This window comes from Ostrinia nubilalis, chromosome 1 (genome assembly GCF_963855985.1).
Source record: "Ostrinia nubilalis chromosome 1, ilOstNubi1.1, whole genome shotgun sequence".
Lineage (NCBI taxonomy): Eukaryota > Metazoa > Arthropoda > Insecta > Lepidoptera > Crambidae > Ostrinia > Ostrinia nubilalis.
In genome coordinates this window covers 1767534-1786200 of record NC_087088.1, presented here as the reverse complement: position 1 = coordinate 1786200, position 18667 = coordinate 1767534, and the positions used below count along the sequence as shown (strand labels likewise).

Sequence of the window (18667 nt, the reverse complement as noted above, 5' to 3'; positions counted from 1 at the left end):
CCTCGCCACACCTCCGGCTTCATGTCTGACTCCTTCTCAGTCTCAGGTACGGCTCTGGAACGGCCTTCCGGCGAATTTGCGAAAAGCAACCTCCAAATTTACATTTAAAAAGGCTCTGCGCAATTATTTTAAAGACTAAAACTTTTTCTTATCTCTGACATGTGTTTTGTGTACGCCAATATTATTATTATGTTTATGTATCTAGGTGTATGTCTATTATATTAATATGTATTCTTATGTTATTTATTTTATCTAATGCTATGTAAGTATATTAATTAAACGTCATATTTATTGCACCGCCTTAGTCTCTCTACTCGACCTGTGGTTGACTGGCAGATAATGCCACCTGGCATTAAGTCCGCCACTGTACAATTGTATGTGCAAAAGTGTAAATAAAATAAAAAATAAATTTTCCGAGTAATTTTCGAAAATCGTTACGCGTAGTCCCTAAGGGTAATTTTTCCAATAAATCTGCATATCGTATTTCATCATCCGTCCATCATCTTCATTCAGGTTGCCCAAATACACGTTACTGAAACCGCGTTCCTTAGTTCACTTTCTACCGCTCTGCCAATCATCTTGCGCGTGTCGAAAAATAGCAACTTTGCTTGTGAAAAAAGAATCTTTCCAAAAATCTCACGATTTTCACTCTTATTTTAAACAAGGAACAAACTTAGCTCATGATTTTTATTTATGTAACACTTTGAACAGGCTCTACATTGTTTAATTAAGATCTAATTTTAATGGGAGCACCAATTATAACCAAACAATATGTTTAAACCATTGCACTTACTACTACAAAAAGTCACTAGTACATTACCAAGTAACGTGGAACTCAGTAAGCAATTTAAAATATTTTCCAAGGCCTTCCACGATTATTATACTCGACATAACAATACCGCAGATTATTACTATTTACGATACCAACACTATTTTTGCCAAAATGACATTTTTTACTGTAACTCTACAAAAAGTATAGTAACAAAATAAATGAATACGCATTTATTTCTTATTCAATGTCCAATTTAACAAAAGACTGTAGTAACATTTTCCGCAGCCAACACAGTAAAACGTAATGTCTCGTAAAATATCGCAATATTTTGGACATCTGGGTCCTTTGTTTCTCCCCTCGTCATTTGTATTCATCATGCATTTAATTAAATCATTGCGTATTTTATTTAACGATTGCTTATTATTGGGGTACCTTTGCATTTCCCCGTGTCCACCGCCCGGAAAATCTGCCATTTGGTACGACAAAATGTTATTTATAAGTATTTTTGGAAAATCTACGTCGCTAGGTTTCATAAAGTAGTGTTTTGAAATTCCTTTGCCTGCATATTAATTTAATTTAGTAAATAAGTGATTCGTGCAACTTTTATTTGCTAACTTTAACTAATGAATAGAACCGCATTGTGGTCCAGGAAACTTTCGCCCATCAACTGTGGTGTGAATCCCAATTTCCAGTAGCGCCATAACACGCCATAAATTAGGAATAACGGCTCTGTCGCGTATCCGACCTGAATGGGAGATTAATGGTGGCGTGGCGGGAGCCTGCATAGGGATTTTTATTACTAAAAAAACCGCAAAAAAGCCTGTTACCTACGGACAGTTATGAAGCAATTATCCGTCGCAGATGAATTTATTTTCCTCTTGGGATTTAATTTGGATTGTTCGTCTTGGAAAATATGAGCCATGAGAAGTTGGGGACCCCAATTCTTCATGAGCTTCTAAAATTGCCTTATTAAATTAAATATTTATACAGTCAGTTTAACTCTCCCTCGGAACAAACTTGACCTTCACTCTATTGGCGGTCAAGCTATAGATCCTGGCTACACAGGAGTTGCAGCTGTGGGAACGAGAGGTGGGAATAATCCCGTTTATAAAGTCCATAGAAAATAGAAAGAGGTTTCTATGTTCTGTGATACAGTTGTGGGATATGATGTTCATCCACAATAAGGAAGCTAGATGTTAGTGCTTCCTTCCGAGCAGGCGTTGTGCTCGGGGACCAAGGTCCGATTTACACCATCTTGGTTTGTCTATATATACTTGGCAGGATCTAAAACTCCGTCACCGCGATGCAGGTTTGTATGAGCGGCGGAGTGTGCCATAGTGAAGTAGTGACAGCGCCATCTGTTGGTCACTAGTTTGTAGTGGCGTCGCCACACCACTCCCCCCGGAAGAACCGGAGGTGGATGACGTCAGGATGAACTCAGCAGTCTGTGCGTGATGAGCTTACAAGTGCCAGTGTGGGTGTGCTCAAGTCTGCGGTGAGTCGAGACGAGCAGGTTGCGGTGCTCTATCCACGGTGAGTCGGGATAGTGAGCGGAGGTGTCTTCGATGGTCGGGCGTGGAGCTGGGCCAGAGCTGTACCCGTGACCAGTGAAGTGACGGTTGCTTGCTGCCGAGGAACCAGGAAGGTCGGTTGCGATCTGCGATGGTCCCTAAGGCTGGATGCTGGCTTGTTGAAGACTGGAGCTGATGACGGAGTGGCGGAGATGGTGAGGATGGCGGAGGCTGATGCCGAAGATGGTGGTGATGGTGATGGAGGTTGCGTCTCACATCACGTCGGGGTCACCAATGTGGGATATGATGTTCATCCACAATAAGGAAGCTAGATGTTAGTGCTTCCTTCCGAGCAGGCGTTGTGCTCGGGGACCAAGGTCCGATTTACACCATCTTGGTTTGTCTATATATACTTGGCAGGATCTAAAACTCCGTCACCGCGATGCAGGTTTGTATGAGCGGCGGAGTGTGCCATAGTGAAGTAGTGACAGCGCCATCTGTTGGTCACTAGTTTGTAGTGGCGTCGCCACACAGTCATTAGGATTAATTACATATAAAATCGTATAATATACGAGATAACGTCACGCGGCACACACGCGCTTATGCCACGCTAAGCTTACGTCCATATTACGTTTGCAGTAAACCAGAGTTGTTTTAAGATTGTAAAATTAAAAGTACTCAAAGCACTTAGAAACAGTCTTTTTTTAGATACAGTCTGTTTCATAGCGTGGATTTTCACGTTTTGATGGCGAAATGCCTCAGTCAGTAGGTAGGTAGGCAGGTACTGAGAAATTTCTTTTAGAACCTAATGGGTTAGATAATCGTAATCTAAGCCTGTGTCTATCGAATAATATTAGGTGAATCCGACTAGAAAACATACAGTTACAGAGGAACATATTGCCTTACATAGACAGGAATATCTTTTCGAAATTATTGCGTTTACAGTTTCTGTGTGATGTCAATGATGATTGCCCCACTCAGGGAAATGGCACATTATAAAGATTACCAAATAACCATACATTATCCGCTAATAAGGAAATGCTGCTTGAATATTAGGTTGTCACTCACAGAGATTTAATATGTGCTACAAACAATGAGACAACAGATTTTTTAAATGTCTCATTCCAACTTCTTCACATCAATTTTATATGTCTGTTGGTATTTATTATCGTGTTTTTTAATGCCGAGTTTTTATATGCCAAACATAGACTCTAACTTAGATTAATAAATCTTTAATCTAAGGACTCTAATAAAATATCTTCCACAATCAAATTAATTAGGTATGTACAGACGACGGCCGTCAACGTAACCAGTCACTGTGGGTTCTTGTGAGTTGTAATAGGAGCGAGTTTGCAAAAAAAATGGGTAGCCCGATGTTCTGTCGTGTACTCAGATCATAGAAACTATGATCTGAGGTCGTGTACCTACTACCTATCTACATAATTTACGTAAATTACCATAATAAGATAAGCTTAAAATAACAATAGGCTTTGGAGTTAGTTGTTTTAAGTGAAATGAGATATCTCTCTAGAATCATTATAGATTAAAATAAAACATTAATATCATAACCAATAATGGCCTTTGACGAGTTGGAAGTTGGAAGAGAACCCCGAGAGGCACTCTACCAATTTTAACAAGATCGCGGTTCGCTATCCCACCACCAATAATGGCAATAATTAAATAACTACTCACCAGGAGGACCAGCAGGCTATACACGACACAGTAGACAGGATAAGTAGTCCATCATGAAAGTTGTGATGGTTCTTTGAAATCTGATAAGGAATAGGTACCTACACGAGCTCTTGATCGTGCGCAGGTCAAATCCCAACTGGAATGAAAATCACACTCGTAAATAAGTTCACCCAAAACCTCACTACAATATTTTATCAAAATAAATTATAATTTACCTATCTGAATAGTCCCTTCCTTTATTTAATTACCTACAGAAAATACACACCATGACACCACACACCTTACAGCCGAGCTTGCGGTAACACGGCCTAATACTTATTGAATAAGTAATTGGTAATGGACTAAGGTACCTAATTTAATTTTGTTATCCAATCAAAATTGACCCACCAATATTCCCTATTTCCCATTGGGTGGCGTCGCGATTGGCTGAGCGAACGAAATCTTTTTCCGGATTGTTGGCGGCATTAATTTTAACAGTGTGATTTGTTCCTTCTTGTTTAATTTAGATTGTAATGTAATAATATCGTAATAATTAATTAGCATAAATTTTAATGTAAAAAGCTTGTAACAACGTCAACTGGCACCACGTCATCACTATAATTATTATTATTCACTATCACTAATCTCTATTTGAAAAAGGAACGTTTTTTTTTTTTTTTTTTTTAAACTACCTGATAACACAGATTATAAATGTTATGACAGTTTGTAGTTTTTTTTATCTGTCACGATGTTGTAGGCTTTTCTAAAATTAGGATTTCTCTGAAAATTCTAGTTAGATTATTGTTTTAGTAAAAATATGGTTACGGGCAGCAATCGTAAAATCTTTCAAATTCAATAATTTTACGATCGACCTTACTGAACTGGAAGGGAATGTTGGGAAAACCTGCCTACGGAATTCAATTACCAATAAAAGTCGAAGAAAATTTATTAGGGCCTTAGTTTTCGGTTATGCTAACAGCTTCATATTGTTTCTCGTTAACTCCTTTTATGTTTCCCCCAGCTTGGAGTGGCCTTGGGCTTCGTACTGCCCCCGATGTTGGTGCGAGCTACTGGAACCATCGAGCAGATTGGAGCTGACTTCCAAGTGATGTTTTATCTAGTCGCTGGCGTTACTAGTGTGCTGTTCGTTTTGATTCTGCTATGTAAGTTATTGCATACTGGCTAATATTCAAATTTCAAATGCATTTATTGTACAACAAATTATTACATATTTTTAAAATATTGGTTTCTTAGAACATCTATGTAAACTCACTCATCAAGACAACACTGTTAAGTTCCAATGATTAAAAGAAATATTATGTTCTACAGTACCTACATTAACATTACGTCTGAGTGTTGTGCTTACCCTTAAGTGACATATATATCAGAAATGTTATCTTCATAAATGTTAATCATAAGAGTATAATATATATGTTGTTGGTATGCCATATAAATAAATAAATAAAAAAAAATAAACATTATTTTGAAACCTTTACAGTTTTCAAAGCAGCGCCACCGAGCCCGCCTTCGGCAGCTGCTGACATGGGTTCCAGTCTGGACTCCAACTTTATCCAGTCTATCAAGAAACTTATGACAAATCGAAACTACGTTCTCCTACTGATCTCTTACGGCCTCAACGTTGGTGTCTTCTATGCCATCTCCACGTTGCTCAATCAGCTCGTCTTGATGTATTATCAAGTGAGTGTTTATTATAACTTGTTTTTAGCATCAATCAATAAGTTTCCAGAATGCGAATATAAATAAATATTAATATTATATTTATTAATTTTCCAGGGCGCAAACGAAGATGCTGGTCGCATTGGTTTGGTGATGGTGGTTGCTGGTATGATAGGGTCTGTGATGTGTGGCCTTGTTTTGGACAAGACACATCGCTTCAAAGAGACCACACTGGCTGTCTACGCCGCATCTGCCGTGGGCATGGTCGTCTTTACCTTTACGCTAAATTGTGACATCATTGGAGTTGTGTATTTGAGCAGCATCCTCCTTGGGTGAGTTTTTTATATTATAATTTTGTTACTGATTTTCAATAATGCATTAAACACTCAACTATTTTATTAACAAAAGTAGGTACATTAAACAGAACTACAAAATTATGTTAAAATTAACTTTGCCCAAAATTGGTATTAAACGAAGCTTTTATTCTCATGGCATATAAATAACAGCATTACGGAACAGAGTTAACCACATGAGCTTTTTTCCGCAACTGATATCGCACAATGGGAAGGAATCTCATTACAAAGGACAGTATGAAATGAGGCTTATCTGGCCGCCCAGTCGCGGCATCAAATCATCAACAAAGGCATAGGATTGGTCGCTCGTAACTGTATACGCTGTAGGAAGATAAATTCTGAGATTTGTTTAATGAATTTTCTTTTTCTTTTTTTTTTTATTAAATTATATTAAAGTAATGGCTCTAAACTTTTAATTCACAGATTGGGACTGTAATGATATTAAAATCCTGACTCATTATTTCCAGATTCTTCATGAACGGCTACCTGCCCGTCGGTTTTGAGTTCGCTTCTGAAGTGACGTATCCTGAACCTGAAGGAACTACATCTGGCATCCTTAATGCTGTCGTTCAGGTACGGATATTTTCTTATTTTGTAATGTGTGAATTTTTCTTTATTTTTATTTTATTCAATGAAAAAGATGTTTGCGTATAATAACCTAAGGCTAAGTGAAGAATTCGTTTATTAATTATTAAAACAAAACAACATTAAAGTATTTTATTACTTTATAACAAGTAAGTAAGGCAGGTACGCCTGGAATTCTTTGGGCAAGCCATGTAGGTATCTAAAATGTGAAAGGCATTTTAGCATGCCTCTTTGAAACACCTTATACATTGTTCTAGGTGCCTTTGACGTGGCTTTAACAAAATTCACCCTGCCTTAGCTACCCTTCTTTCAAACGACATCAGTAATCTTATCCTGTAAACAGGAACCCAATTTCTAAATTCAACATCTAGTTAACAAACGACGACATTTTTTAACTTTTCGCTCATTGATTCCAGGTATTTGGCATTCTGTTGACGTTGCTGTACGAGTGGATGCTAAGCGCAGTACACGACCGCTGGGCTAACCTCACTCTATGCGCGCTGCTGGTACTTGGCACCGCCATCACCGCAGCCATCCGCCCAGACCTACGCCGCCAATCCGCTGAAGCAAAAGCCTAAACCAACTATAGAACGTTGATGTCAGGACTTCTGATGGTCTTTAATACCTATAATGTATGTTCCTTAGGTCACGTAATGACACCAAAGAAGGATCTAATGGTGTTGGGTGATTGATAGATACCTACATCGAAAGAAGACATTGCGACTCTTTTTCTTGACCGTAATGAACATTTTAACGTTTACCTTACTTAAATTCCCAAAATTCTACAAAATCGTTATTTATATTTTAACTTATAGTGTGTCATTTTATAACTATTTATTTACGTCGCAATTAAAGTGTAGACTATGATGTTTTACAAAGCGCCTACTAATATTATATTTCTTATAGATTTTAGTATCTAAATTTACAACAAAGTAGAAGACGTTTAGAACGTCCGTAAAAACCCTTGAAAATGAAACACCCAAGAGTAAATTTGGTAGCTAGATAATTATGTATAATAATTATGTAATCGCGACAATAACGTGTGACTGTATTTATTAGATGACTTGCCAAAAATACTGTGGTAAGATGGTTTTTCAGGAATATAGGAACCAGAAGAGTTCGAACGTATTTTGTAGGTAGACGTTTTACTACGTAAACTGTAGGTATTTAAGATAAATTTGAAATATTATTATAATCTCTTATTTTGATATAGGTGTTTGGTAGTAGGTATACCTACCTAATATAAAAAACAAGGAATCAATAAAAAGCTTGAGTAATACTCAGATACTTGTTTGTCATTGAAAAGCTTCATTTAGCATAGTAGATTTCTGGCTCAGTATTGGTTTTAATTTTTATTATTGATTGATCTAAAGTTAGTAGTTTTTACCTAATTAAAAAAGCTGTTTAACTTACCTTCTTATGAAAACAAAAATACATTTTTTTCTTGGACAAAATCTCGACCAGTGATTTTACTTTTCTTCTCAGTTGTTATATTCTTAATTGATAGCGTGGTCGTGGTCCTGTTGTGATTTGTTGTGAGCGTGGGTGTGTGTGATTTATGTTAATTTATTGGATTAACTTAAATTTGGTTTGATGAACCTATGAGGTCATAAAATAATGATAACTTGAGATTTAGCAGGTATTTTCATGTGATTTTTAAGTAGGTGATAGTTAGTGTAATTTAGAGTTTACTTAGAAAATAGTCTTAGGAGAACTTTGCCTTTATTTGCGTTTAAGTATATTTTTGAGCTATGAACAAGAAAATCCTATTTTAGATTCCATAGGTACTTACCTACCTATATCACCTAAATGTTCAGTAAGATTAAACTTATTTCGGTGTTATCATAACGAGTCTATAGCAAAAATATCTAAGGAAATATTGACGTCATAAATTGTCAACAATTAACTTCATGAAACCAATGAACTTAAATCATTATCCTATTTAAATTATTTAATCAAATGTAAAATTTACCTAGCCTTATAATTCTGTTAATGATTATATGCACGCTGGCAGATTTCATTTGTGATAATTAGAAAACAGGCCTATATGATTATTTATGGAAGGCTGTATCTGTGTAAAAGATGTAACTCTTCTTATTTGTAATAAATAGGTAACACAAAACATAAGTTGAAAGTAGTTATAATTTATTGTGTACATAAATGCGTGTGCGTGTCTATTCAAGGCTTGTGAAAAGTTATTTCGACGTAAATTACCTTAGATTAAAAGGTAACTTATATGGTTGTCTTTACAATATTATACTATTAACTAAATTATTTGTGGCCTATATATTTTATATAAAATTTTGTAATAATATGAGACCCAATAATTATGTGAGTAAAACAGTATTATTAAAAATGTAATAATAACAATACTATTTATTTCTGTATAATCAAATTAAATAATGACTATTTCAAATAGTTGCTTGCGATGCATTTGTAGTCTTATCACTGTTCTGATAGTAGGTAGGTGAACATTAGGACAATTTTAATTTCTATATAAATTATTGTTATTTTATAAATTTCCATGTTTATGCAATAAACATATTTGTAATAAATTATTAAAAATGACTTTGTAAAGGACAGCATTCTGTTTGCGAATTATTGTTATTATTTTAGCGTTCCTGTAAATATAATAATCATCTTGGTAGATTAAGTGATTTCAGAATGTATAAGCATTCCATTATATGCCGAGACCGTAGTATTATATAAATATTAATGCCTATTACCGAAGCTATCGACAATAATGAAGGAACAATGTTTTTAAAATAAGTTTTGTAGTTGGCCTACTCAAACTTTCCATAACTGTCTAATCACTTCTTAAATTAAAAACTAGATCCTAATAATACCTAAGTTATTTTTTTACAATAATTGTCTCAGCTTCAGATTTAAAAAGATCTAACGAATGCATGAAGCTTAATTTTGGACTAAATTATTTAAAAACAAAGTTACATTAAAATTGTAAGCAAATACGATTCTTAGGTATATTTGTATTGCTTATTATGTAAATAATTTTAAAAGTAGCTGTTAAATACACGTGTATTACTAGGAAAATAACACTAAAACACAAAATAAAAGTTTCAATTTTCTTTTTAATTGCAGTTCTTCAAGCTTTGTTACCCAGTGCTGTTTTATTTCTCTGTTTGTATGTAATTACGTCATTTCTCTCATTAAAGTAGCAATAAGAGATCGATGTAATACTAAATGTTTATTGTTCATTAAACGTTGTTGATGGATTAATGAAGTTTTTTATTTACAATCAACAAAAACTATGAAAAAAATATCATAAATCTATATTTTATTATTGTTGTAACAAATTAATATATTTATAGCCTGACCAGGAACATAAAAACCCTCGCCATGTTGCGGAAAAGTAATGGTACTAATTTCTTTTAATGGCAACAGTAACTGAAAACTTCATTGACATGTCACCTTGCATGTCAGTCTATTGCTGTCAAAGTGTAAACAAACTTTATTTTAAATGTGTGCAATTGATTTTGTGAATTAAATTGCTAAAATATTTTTATAGTCGTGAAAGAAAAGTGGTTCACAATGTGTTAATGTATTTGTCGAAGAGAAATACTAAGGGTTCGGACAATATTTTCATTGAATAATGTTTCCGACAAAGGTTGTCAAATTGACTGACATGTTTATCGTATAGTACAGTCCACTATGAAAATTAAGTAGCTGTAGTTTGTTTCAACTACCTATTTTAAAGTTCTTTGTCACTTTCTAAGTTTAGAATTTTATGGAATTGGGAAAGAAGTACCGAGTTTGAAGCGTTCATGAGCAGACATGTGCAGTTGAATATTCAAGTTCTGAATTTGATTATTGATGAATAATAAAATAAATCCTACTATCTTGATAGATGGTTTCATTTAATTTATTTAAACCAGGTTACCTTTAATAATATTTTTTCGTTAATTTATGAAAATATCAAATTAGCCCGTAATCCTGAATCCTGGTACATAAATTTAGCCTATTAATTTAACACAAGTACGACTGTACTCAGTGTTGCACTATCAAATGCAATTGAGGCGCCTCTATGCCAGGGTTTTTATGTTCCTGGTCGGGCTATAAGACAAAAGTTGCTTCATTTTAGTATTGTTTATTTGTCAGACATTTTATGAAATGGATGGTCTTACAGTTTGAATGCAACATGGTGCAATATTGCGATGTCCAAAGCCATAATCTGTGCATCAGATGTCACCTTGCTTGCTAAACCAAAATAGACTTTAACGGTCACTAAATAGCGTCTCAAATGTTTCATTTATATAGTTCGTAATTTAAATACAATGACAGCTGACTGATTCATGTTGTTGACAGTTTTGTGAAAATAGTTGCTATGGCGGCATTTTCGTTTTTCCTGTAATATTTTCCAGTTAATGTGATATTCCACAATTAAAGCTATTCTAGATGAAGTTAAAATTAAGAATTCGTCGATAAAAATCCATGACAATGAAGAAATTTCGTGATGGAAACTTAATTCTTCGCTAAATTTTTATGGCATCAAAAGTTTATCTTCCGTTTTGTTTTGGTTGATAAAACCATCTATTGAATAATGAATGGTCTAAAAAAAGAGGGATTTAAGCGTGATATGTGTAAAAGTCACTCTGCCCGGTCAGATCGAGGTAAGTTACATTGTACCTATAAACCAAATTCTACTTGCAAATAACCAACCAAATGCACTGAAAGAGCTTCCTGATGATTGAATTAAACCTCAAAATTATCAAATTTATTACTGCAAAAGGTTTTACAGTTAAAAGATGACAAAAAAATAATAATTTTATTATAGAGTTATACAGAGTATGCCCGTCTAAGCTAAGTAAGAAAGAACTGGAGGATCTCTACTTCACTCTGTTGGAGAACAACTTGGAACTAAAGCGAACAGTCACCGGGCAGCAAGAGCAGATCAAAGTATTGTCTACTCGAGTGCAGAGAATGACCGCTGCCAACAAGAACAATGTGGCCAAAGAAAAAGACTGTTGTACTTACACAAAGTCAATGGTCAACGAACAGAAAGAATCGTGAGTCTTGTAAACAATGTTATTTAAGTGTTTAGCCACACTTTTTTTGTACAATAACAATAAATTGTAAGCCTATTTTCTTTTTTAAACAACGAGAAACATTGTCTCACTCTAATTAATAATTTTCAATTTTGCATCTAGTGAGTTTCATTTCGTGAAACAACTTATTTTATATTTGCTCCAGTCAAGTAGTCACATTACTGCAGAAGTGCAAATACAATAAACCTTAAACAGTTTATTCTCTATTGTTGACTATTCCATCCTTTTTAGTAATGTGTCCTAGTACTGTTACACTTCCTATTTTAATTCCAACAGGATAGCAGACCTGAAAAGAGCAAATGAAAGATTATCCGAGAGGATTCGTGTGCTGAACATGAGGCTGTGCTCGGCCAAACAGTTCCTCCGCCGAAGCCCTGCCACCTCTGTCTCTCGTTGTACTAAGTGCTCTGCGCCACCAGCATCTCTGAAGTAAGTTAAACTGGTAAACATACAATACAAATGATTTGTTTTTCTTCTTTTCCTGTACATTGCGCCTCCCTGCTGACAACAGAGGGCCCCCACTGAACATCAGTTTCGAGACAAGCCCTGGCGCGGTCTTGATGTATGCTGTGCGAGTGCCTTTTTGTCAGAGAGGCACAAGCTGCTGTCTGTCCATTTGTGTATCTCTTTCATTATGTACCTCTGTTTTGCCTGCTTGTATGCATTTCTTTAAAAAAAAAAAAACTATTCTATTCTATTTTTGATGTATCAGCCTAAATGTTAAGAAATATTTCTGTAAAATTGAAATTAAGCTATGATGCAACTTTAATATCAAAATACATTATTGTATTTTCCAGAAATTCATCTGTGAGTGTATTAAATGCAAGGATAAGTGACAGCAATGTGAAAACAGCAGTATCCACCCGTTTTGTTGATAAGTATGATGGTTAATCTTTTGATTTAAAATATTAATTTGGTCATCCACATTGATTGTAACTGTTGATTGTAGGGATCCTTTGTTATCAACGAGGACGGTGGAGACTGAAACTGAAGAACCAGAAAAGTGGGTAACTTGCATTGTGTTTTTTTCTAGTGTGAATTCTTAATTCATTTTCATTCTTATTTTTATGATTTTAGAGAGAACCCTGAGACGTTATGTAATGAGAATAGATGTCGAAGTCTTATGGAAGAGTTGAAACAAAAAATCGTCGATTTACAAGAGGTAATTAGTTTATTATTTAGTCCTGTTTTTTGTATTTTATTATTGACTGTAAACTTTTATATTTATTTAAAACACTTTCAGGAACTCTCCAAGACTCACAACGAGTATTCCACCCGCATCGGCCGCCTCGAAGATGAAGTGTCCGAACTGCGAGCGGCGAATGATCGCGAGCGAACACAGCGCGCCGCGAGCGACCACGAACTTAAGGCACGCGCGCAACAAGCTGAGCAGCTCGCGAGCCGGCTGAGGGACGCTGAAGCTAAGTGCGGTTAGTATGCGAGTGGATGCATTTGCGAGCGAACACAGCGCGCACAGATAACATCAAAAGTGAAGCAACCACCTAAAATAAATTGTTGACAGGTTTCATTTCGTGATGCGATTACGGAGTTGAATCTTTAAAAAAAAAGATTATTAGTCATTTGTTATTACACAAATTACTAATACTCCCGTTAGCCCCTCGTACGAAGCTAAATTAAATATGCTTGTATCACGAGTGAGCTCACCACAATAGTCGAGCGGCCGGCGAGGACCGAACCCGCGTTCCCCGGATCACGAGTCGGAAAGTCCGACCCCTTCACCGTTCGGTTATCTGTCACGAATGTTACTTTGCTTGGTGCGTGAATCACAGACAACAACAAATTGAAATAGATTCAAAATAAATTTTTATTTTCTATTTTTCACAGGCGAAGTGTCAACGGAGCTGTCGATCGAGAAGAGAAAGGTGGCAGAATTAGAAACACGCGTGCGTGCCGCCGACCGCGCCGCCGCCGTCTCCAAGACGCTGCAGGACCACCTCAACAGCTCCAGTGTAAGCTTGATATCTTGTTTATGTAGATCAAGCATTAAGCTTTAAACCATTATTTAAAGACTATATTTAACTTTAAAAGGCCTCATGATTCAGCTACTGCTGAACATAGGCCTTACCCAATGATTTCTAAATTGACCAGAGATTTAAAAGCCTTAGCATTTCCATTTGGCGCCACTGTAGAGTCTGTCACTCGATAGTGGCTTGCTATGATAGCGGCGCCAACTAGTGAAGCGCTGAAGCGGTACCTAGCAGGTGCATAGCATTTGCACTTACCAGGATGACGCCACTGTAAAGTAAGGCCCTGTCACTTGCAAGTTGTGCCAACTGTTGAGCACAAAAACATTAATCTTCATAGCAAAATTAGATTACAAATAAGAGTCAAGGTCAAAAAATTGCCTAAAATTCTAAAGATTTAGGCTAAGTAGCACCACCTCAGATCATAGAAGGGAATAGATGTGAAACGGGGGCGTGGCGCGTGTCTCCGCGATATGCCCAGAAACGAACATCGGCCGCGTAGCTAGGTTAGTCGCGATTCAGTCGTACTAAGGAAATGTTCTCCGATATTTTGGATAATGCGTCGTTACGTGCAATAAAACAAGTGAAACGAAGAACTACAGGAACAATGGAGTCATTTACTACATGTAAGTACCTATTGCAAATCCATTGGTATTTTGCTTATAAATAAAAAAAAAACCGGCCAAGTGCGAGTCGGGCTCGCACACCGAGGGTTCCGCCGTACAAACGTAGCGGTTTACAATTTATGACGTACTAGCGGCCGCCCGCGACTTCGTACGCGTGGATCCCGTTTTACCCCCTTCATCTATCTTACGCGGTTTAGATTTTTTCATACAAATGTTTTTTCCCGCTAACTCCCGTTCCCGTAGGAATTTTGCAATATCCTGTTGTAACTAAGCTTTAAGGTTACTAAGGTACCTGCATGCCAAATTTCAAGCGTCTATCTTAAGCGGTTTAGATTTTTCATACAAAAGGATTTTCCCGCTAATTCCCGTTCCCGTGGGAATTTCGGGAATTCCTTTCTTAGTGCACCTCTACGGTACCTAAGCTACGTCCCTTTCAAATTTCAAGTACCTACGTTTAGCCGTTTAGGCTGTGCGTTGATCTGTCAGTCAGTCAGTCAGTTTCTCCTTTTATATATTTAGATTAAATCAAATTACTTACTTGATTCCGTTGCGAGTAGTGGCGAATTTCAAAATATGCGGTATGATTATTTTTTATTTATTTATTTTTCCTATATTTGCATTATAGGTAGGTACCTACCTCAGCGTTTTGAATTTTTGCGTTGATTTAGAATTTCTCACAGTTTAGAGGCAATTAGATTTAAGAAGTGTTTGATATGAATTTCAACTTTAATATCTCTACGCGTTCATGTGAAAAAGGGTAGGTAGTAAGTTTATAATTATTAAAAAAATATTTTGTCATGTAAGCAAAAATAATATTTTAAATTTTATATAACTTCAAATTTATCATTTTCGCAATTTTTCCTTTATCTGTACTATATAACGTTGCTTCGTGCCGAATTTCAAGATTCTGAGTTCACAGGAAGTACCTTGTAGGTTTTGATTCCCTAGCGTGTGACGGAAATTCGTCTAAGGTGTCGGTATAAACTGCTGTATCTTTTGATCGCGTTAACTTAGAAGTTTGATTTTTTTACTTCTTAAAGGGACAATAGATCTAGGTATTTGGTATAAATTTCAATTTGATACCTTTATTCGTTCGTGAGAAATAAGGTAGTAAGTTTCATTTTATTAAAATATTTTTATTATATTATATAACTAAAAAAATGAAATTTTCGCAATTTTTCCTATATTTGCATTATATGACAATGCTTTATGCCAAATTTCAAGATTCTGAGTTTACGGGAAGTATCCTGTAGGTTTTGATTCCTTTGCGAGTGTCGAAAATTTGTTGAAAATATCGACATAATCGGCTGTATCTTTTGATTGGCTTGGCTTAGAAGTTTGATATTTTCACAGCTTAAAGGGACAATAGACCTGAGTATTTCATGTGAATTTCAGCTTGATACGTTCACGCGTTCTTGAGATAAAGGGTCTTGACAGACGGACGGACGGACAACAAAGTGATCCTATAAGGGTTCCGTTTTTTCCTTATGAGGTACGGAACCCTAAAAACTAAACATTTTTACGAACGAATTCAGTGCCGTAACAGTTACTGCGATATCGAAATCAGTGGTGATAAAAATTCTAACACACTTGTACATTGACGATTTAGTTAGCAACCACTTTATGTCATGCTCAACTACTGCGCAATGTATTTAATTTCTTCCGATATCCACTGTCGTGTGAAAATACACAGTACGGCCGCATGTGCCGGTCGTAACATAGTGCCGTGCTCGTGTTCTAATGCGGTTTCCTATTATCGATAAATAGAAGTAAATTATAATTTTCTATTTTGTAATTTTAAATAAAAAAATGATGTGTTACTTGCGATTATAAGATTTTACAAAAAAAATAATAACAGTAGAAGTAATTAGTAACTGTCAACTATGTAATTACTATAAGAGCTAGTTTAAAGCCTAATATAGGCATTATTTTTGATAAAAATATGCGGTACGCAGATCGCCATAATTAAAAAGTAAATGCGTGATAGTAGTTAATAATAACGTATAATAATAAAAAGGTTTTCATACATAAGCATTTTGTGAAATCAATTTCGTTCGAGCCTTGCCCCTAGCGATTTAAAGTATCGATATCTTGTCGACTCCATTTTGTCTTTGTTCTCTCACTAGTTTTCAAAGTGTGCGTCACGTCACGCGGCCATTGATTGGCCATAAGGCACGCCTTCTGGCCAATCACAGCACTTTTAAGCCGGTTGCACATGTTGTCGTAGACTCTCAGTCGCTTTGTTTTTACACAGTTGAATGTGTGTGTGGGAGCTGTGGTGGGGGAAATGTGGGGACACTGGTTCTCGTTGTAGTTACGCGCGACTTCATATCTTTTTTCATATCTATGATCTGAGAGCACCACCTAACTTTAACAGTAACTTTAAATATAACCGGTGCTTTTTGTATGGATTTTGACAGATTTTTGACGTTTGTCAAAGTAAAAGTAAGACCAGAGTAAATACAAATGAGTAGGTCATCTTCATAGAAACGCACGGGCGCGGTTTGTATGTAAGCGCGCCAATACGTATGCGGCGCGCACGCACACACTGACAAAATTTAGCGGGGATTAGCGGGGAGCCAGTCGTGGTTGCGCCGAATTTTGTCAGTGTGTGCGTGCGCGCCGCATACGTCTTGGCGCGCGCTCACATACAAACCGCGCTCGGTGGGTTTCTATGAAGATGACCTATCATTTGTATTTACTCTGGTAAGACGGTGCAACCCAGCCCTAGAGTTATTGAAATACTTATTGACTTCAATGTCAATGTTTCAAATAATTTCAGCAAATGAAGAATGAAATCGAAAATGAAGAAACGGAGCCAAGAGGTTCGCCTTTCTACACTCCGCGATGGGAGTCTTCACCTCGGGTATGTATGATAGTTTTCATCAGCCGATCAAAACTCGGATTCTGCTTCAGCTGCACATCTCTATACTATACATAAAAGTACCTAGTTGGAATGGTTGCAAATCCTAGTACTAATATTATAAATGCAAAAATTTGTATGAATGTCTGGATGTCAACATGTTTGTTACTCTTTCAGGCAAAAACTACTTAATGGATTTTGATGAAACATTACAGTATTATTGTTTATAACCCAGAATAATATATAGGCTATAATTTATGACGATGATATATTGTGAATAAATAAATACGATAATAAATTTCAATAAATAGATAAGAGGTGAGAAATATCTATAAAAGCGCCATCTAGCGACATGCTTTTGACGTTTGTAAATATTCATGAGGGCAAAGCCGTGAAACGCCATCTATCAACAAAAAAACACCTCCAAGGGGGTAAAACGAGGTCAACGCGTACGAAGTCGCGGGCAGCCGCTAGTGTTGTAATAATTTAGTGAGTGTAAAAAAAATGTACCTATTTACCTATCTATGAAATCCCTCACTTCAAGTCCATCAAAATCAATTATACCCTAGAACTAATTTTATTCATGCTATTCCCATCTCAGCTAGAAGTGCCTCAGTTAGAAGTGCCCCAGCTAGAAGTGCCCAGTGAGACGGCCGGCCAGCCTTCGGAAGCGACTGACAAGCCTTCAGACAAGGACCAGTCCACGGAGAAGGCGGACCAGCACCGTCTGTCCAAGCTGTCCAACGATTCGGGGTACATCGACGCCTATAAGAACCCTGTTGCGGCGGATCAGAAGGTATTTATTTGCTTTTCATAAACCTTAGCTATAGTCTGGCCTGTGAGCACGTAGAATTTTGTCCAATGACCCCAAGCTACCCATCCTTATCGCGCGCTCGTAATTATGTTGCTGTCGCGCTCGCACACTCACTGCGGGCGCCCGTCGCACAGTCACGACAGCAATATAATTACGCGCGAGCTATAAGGATGGGTAGCTTGGGGTCATTGGACAAAATTCTACGTGCTCGCTGACCAGACTATAGATAGATCTTAAGATTAGACTAGGATCCTCACGACAAAGTTTGTTTGAAGTCGAGGAAACGATTTTTTAGAGGAATAAACCTAGGCGAGCACGAGTGACTTTTGTCACCGTGACAGTATGTCCCTCTGTTTCTCTCTTTATACGTGCAAAAGAGACAGATATACTGTCACGGCAAAAGTCGCCCGTCCGCGCCTAGCCGAGGTCAAGTAGTTTTAAGAGATTTCGTGTCTAGTCAGTGAGTGAGTGAATGAACTAATGAATAAGTGATTTTCGGCTTTATATTTGTCTAAATATTATTTTCACATATAATCATTTTTTAACAATACAAAATTGTATTTTTTCAGACAATTACTCGCATGGACGATGAGCTGAAAAATAGAATAGCTTATCTACAACAACAAATGGATGAAATTCTGTCTGTAGTGAGTATTCATTCAACGTTTCATTCATTAACAATAGAGTATGCTCGCTGCATCAAAAGTCAACCCTATAGTCCAGTGTTTTTCAACCTTTTTCATGACA

At 36.5% G+C, this 18667-nt stretch overlaps 3 protein-coding genes across 4 annotated transcripts in view; 2 read left to right on the top strand and 1 right to left on the bottom strand.

Annotated features, from left to right (window-relative positions):
- LOC135076605 (uncharacterized MFS-type transporter C09D4.1) overlaps positions 1 to 9806 on the top strand; it is a 66894-nt gene extending 57088 nt beyond the window's left edge. For both annotated transcript variants that reach the window (XM_063971062.1, XM_063971122.1), the window contains exons 3-7: positions 4976 to 5117; positions 5453 to 5652; positions 5749 to 5963; positions 6452 to 6557; positions 6986 to 9806. In XM_063971062.1, coding sequence (XP_063827132.1) covers positions 4976 to 5117; positions 5453 to 5652; positions 5749 to 5963; positions 6452 to 6557; positions 6986 to 7147 — 825 coding nt within the window. In that variant the 3' untranslated portion in view covers positions 7148 to 9806. The remainder of the gene's footprint in view (positions 1 to 4975; positions 5118 to 5452; positions 5653 to 5748; positions 5964 to 6451; positions 6558 to 6985) is intronic.
- Positions 1 to 18667, bottom strand: part of LOC135078003 (14 kDa phosphohistidine phosphatase-like) — a 516815-nt gene that overhangs the window by 380850 nt on the left and 117298 nt on the right. The window lies entirely within an intron of this gene.
- On the top strand, positions 10664 to 17923 carry LOC135076970 (putative leucine-rich repeat-containing protein DDB_G0290503). Its single transcript, XM_063971510.1, has 10 exons — positions 10664 to 11197; positions 11362 to 11593; positions 11909 to 12061; positions 12430 to 12510; positions 12582 to 12635; positions 12710 to 12794; positions 12876 to 13062; positions 13478 to 13602; positions 17026 to 17109; positions 17708 to 17923. Exons 1-10 carry the CDS (start codon positions 11128 to 11130, stop codon positions 17921 to 17923), a joined length of 1287 nt encoding a protein of 428 aa, XP_063827580.1. The 5' UTR covers positions 10664 to 11127.

Coding starts and splice junctions, on each gene's coding strand:
- LOC135076970 (XM_063971510.1), top strand. CDS start 11,128: ATGAATGGTCTAAAAAAAGAGGGATTTAAGCGTGATATGTGTAAAAGT. Junction 11,198..11,361: donor CTCTGCCCGGTCAGATCGAG/GTAAGTTACATT, acceptor ATTTTATTATAG/AGTTATACAGAGTATGCCCG. Junction 17,110..17,707: donor GATGGGAGTCTTCACCTCGG/GTATGTATGATA, acceptor TTCCCATCTCAG/CTAGAAGTGCCTCAGTTAGA.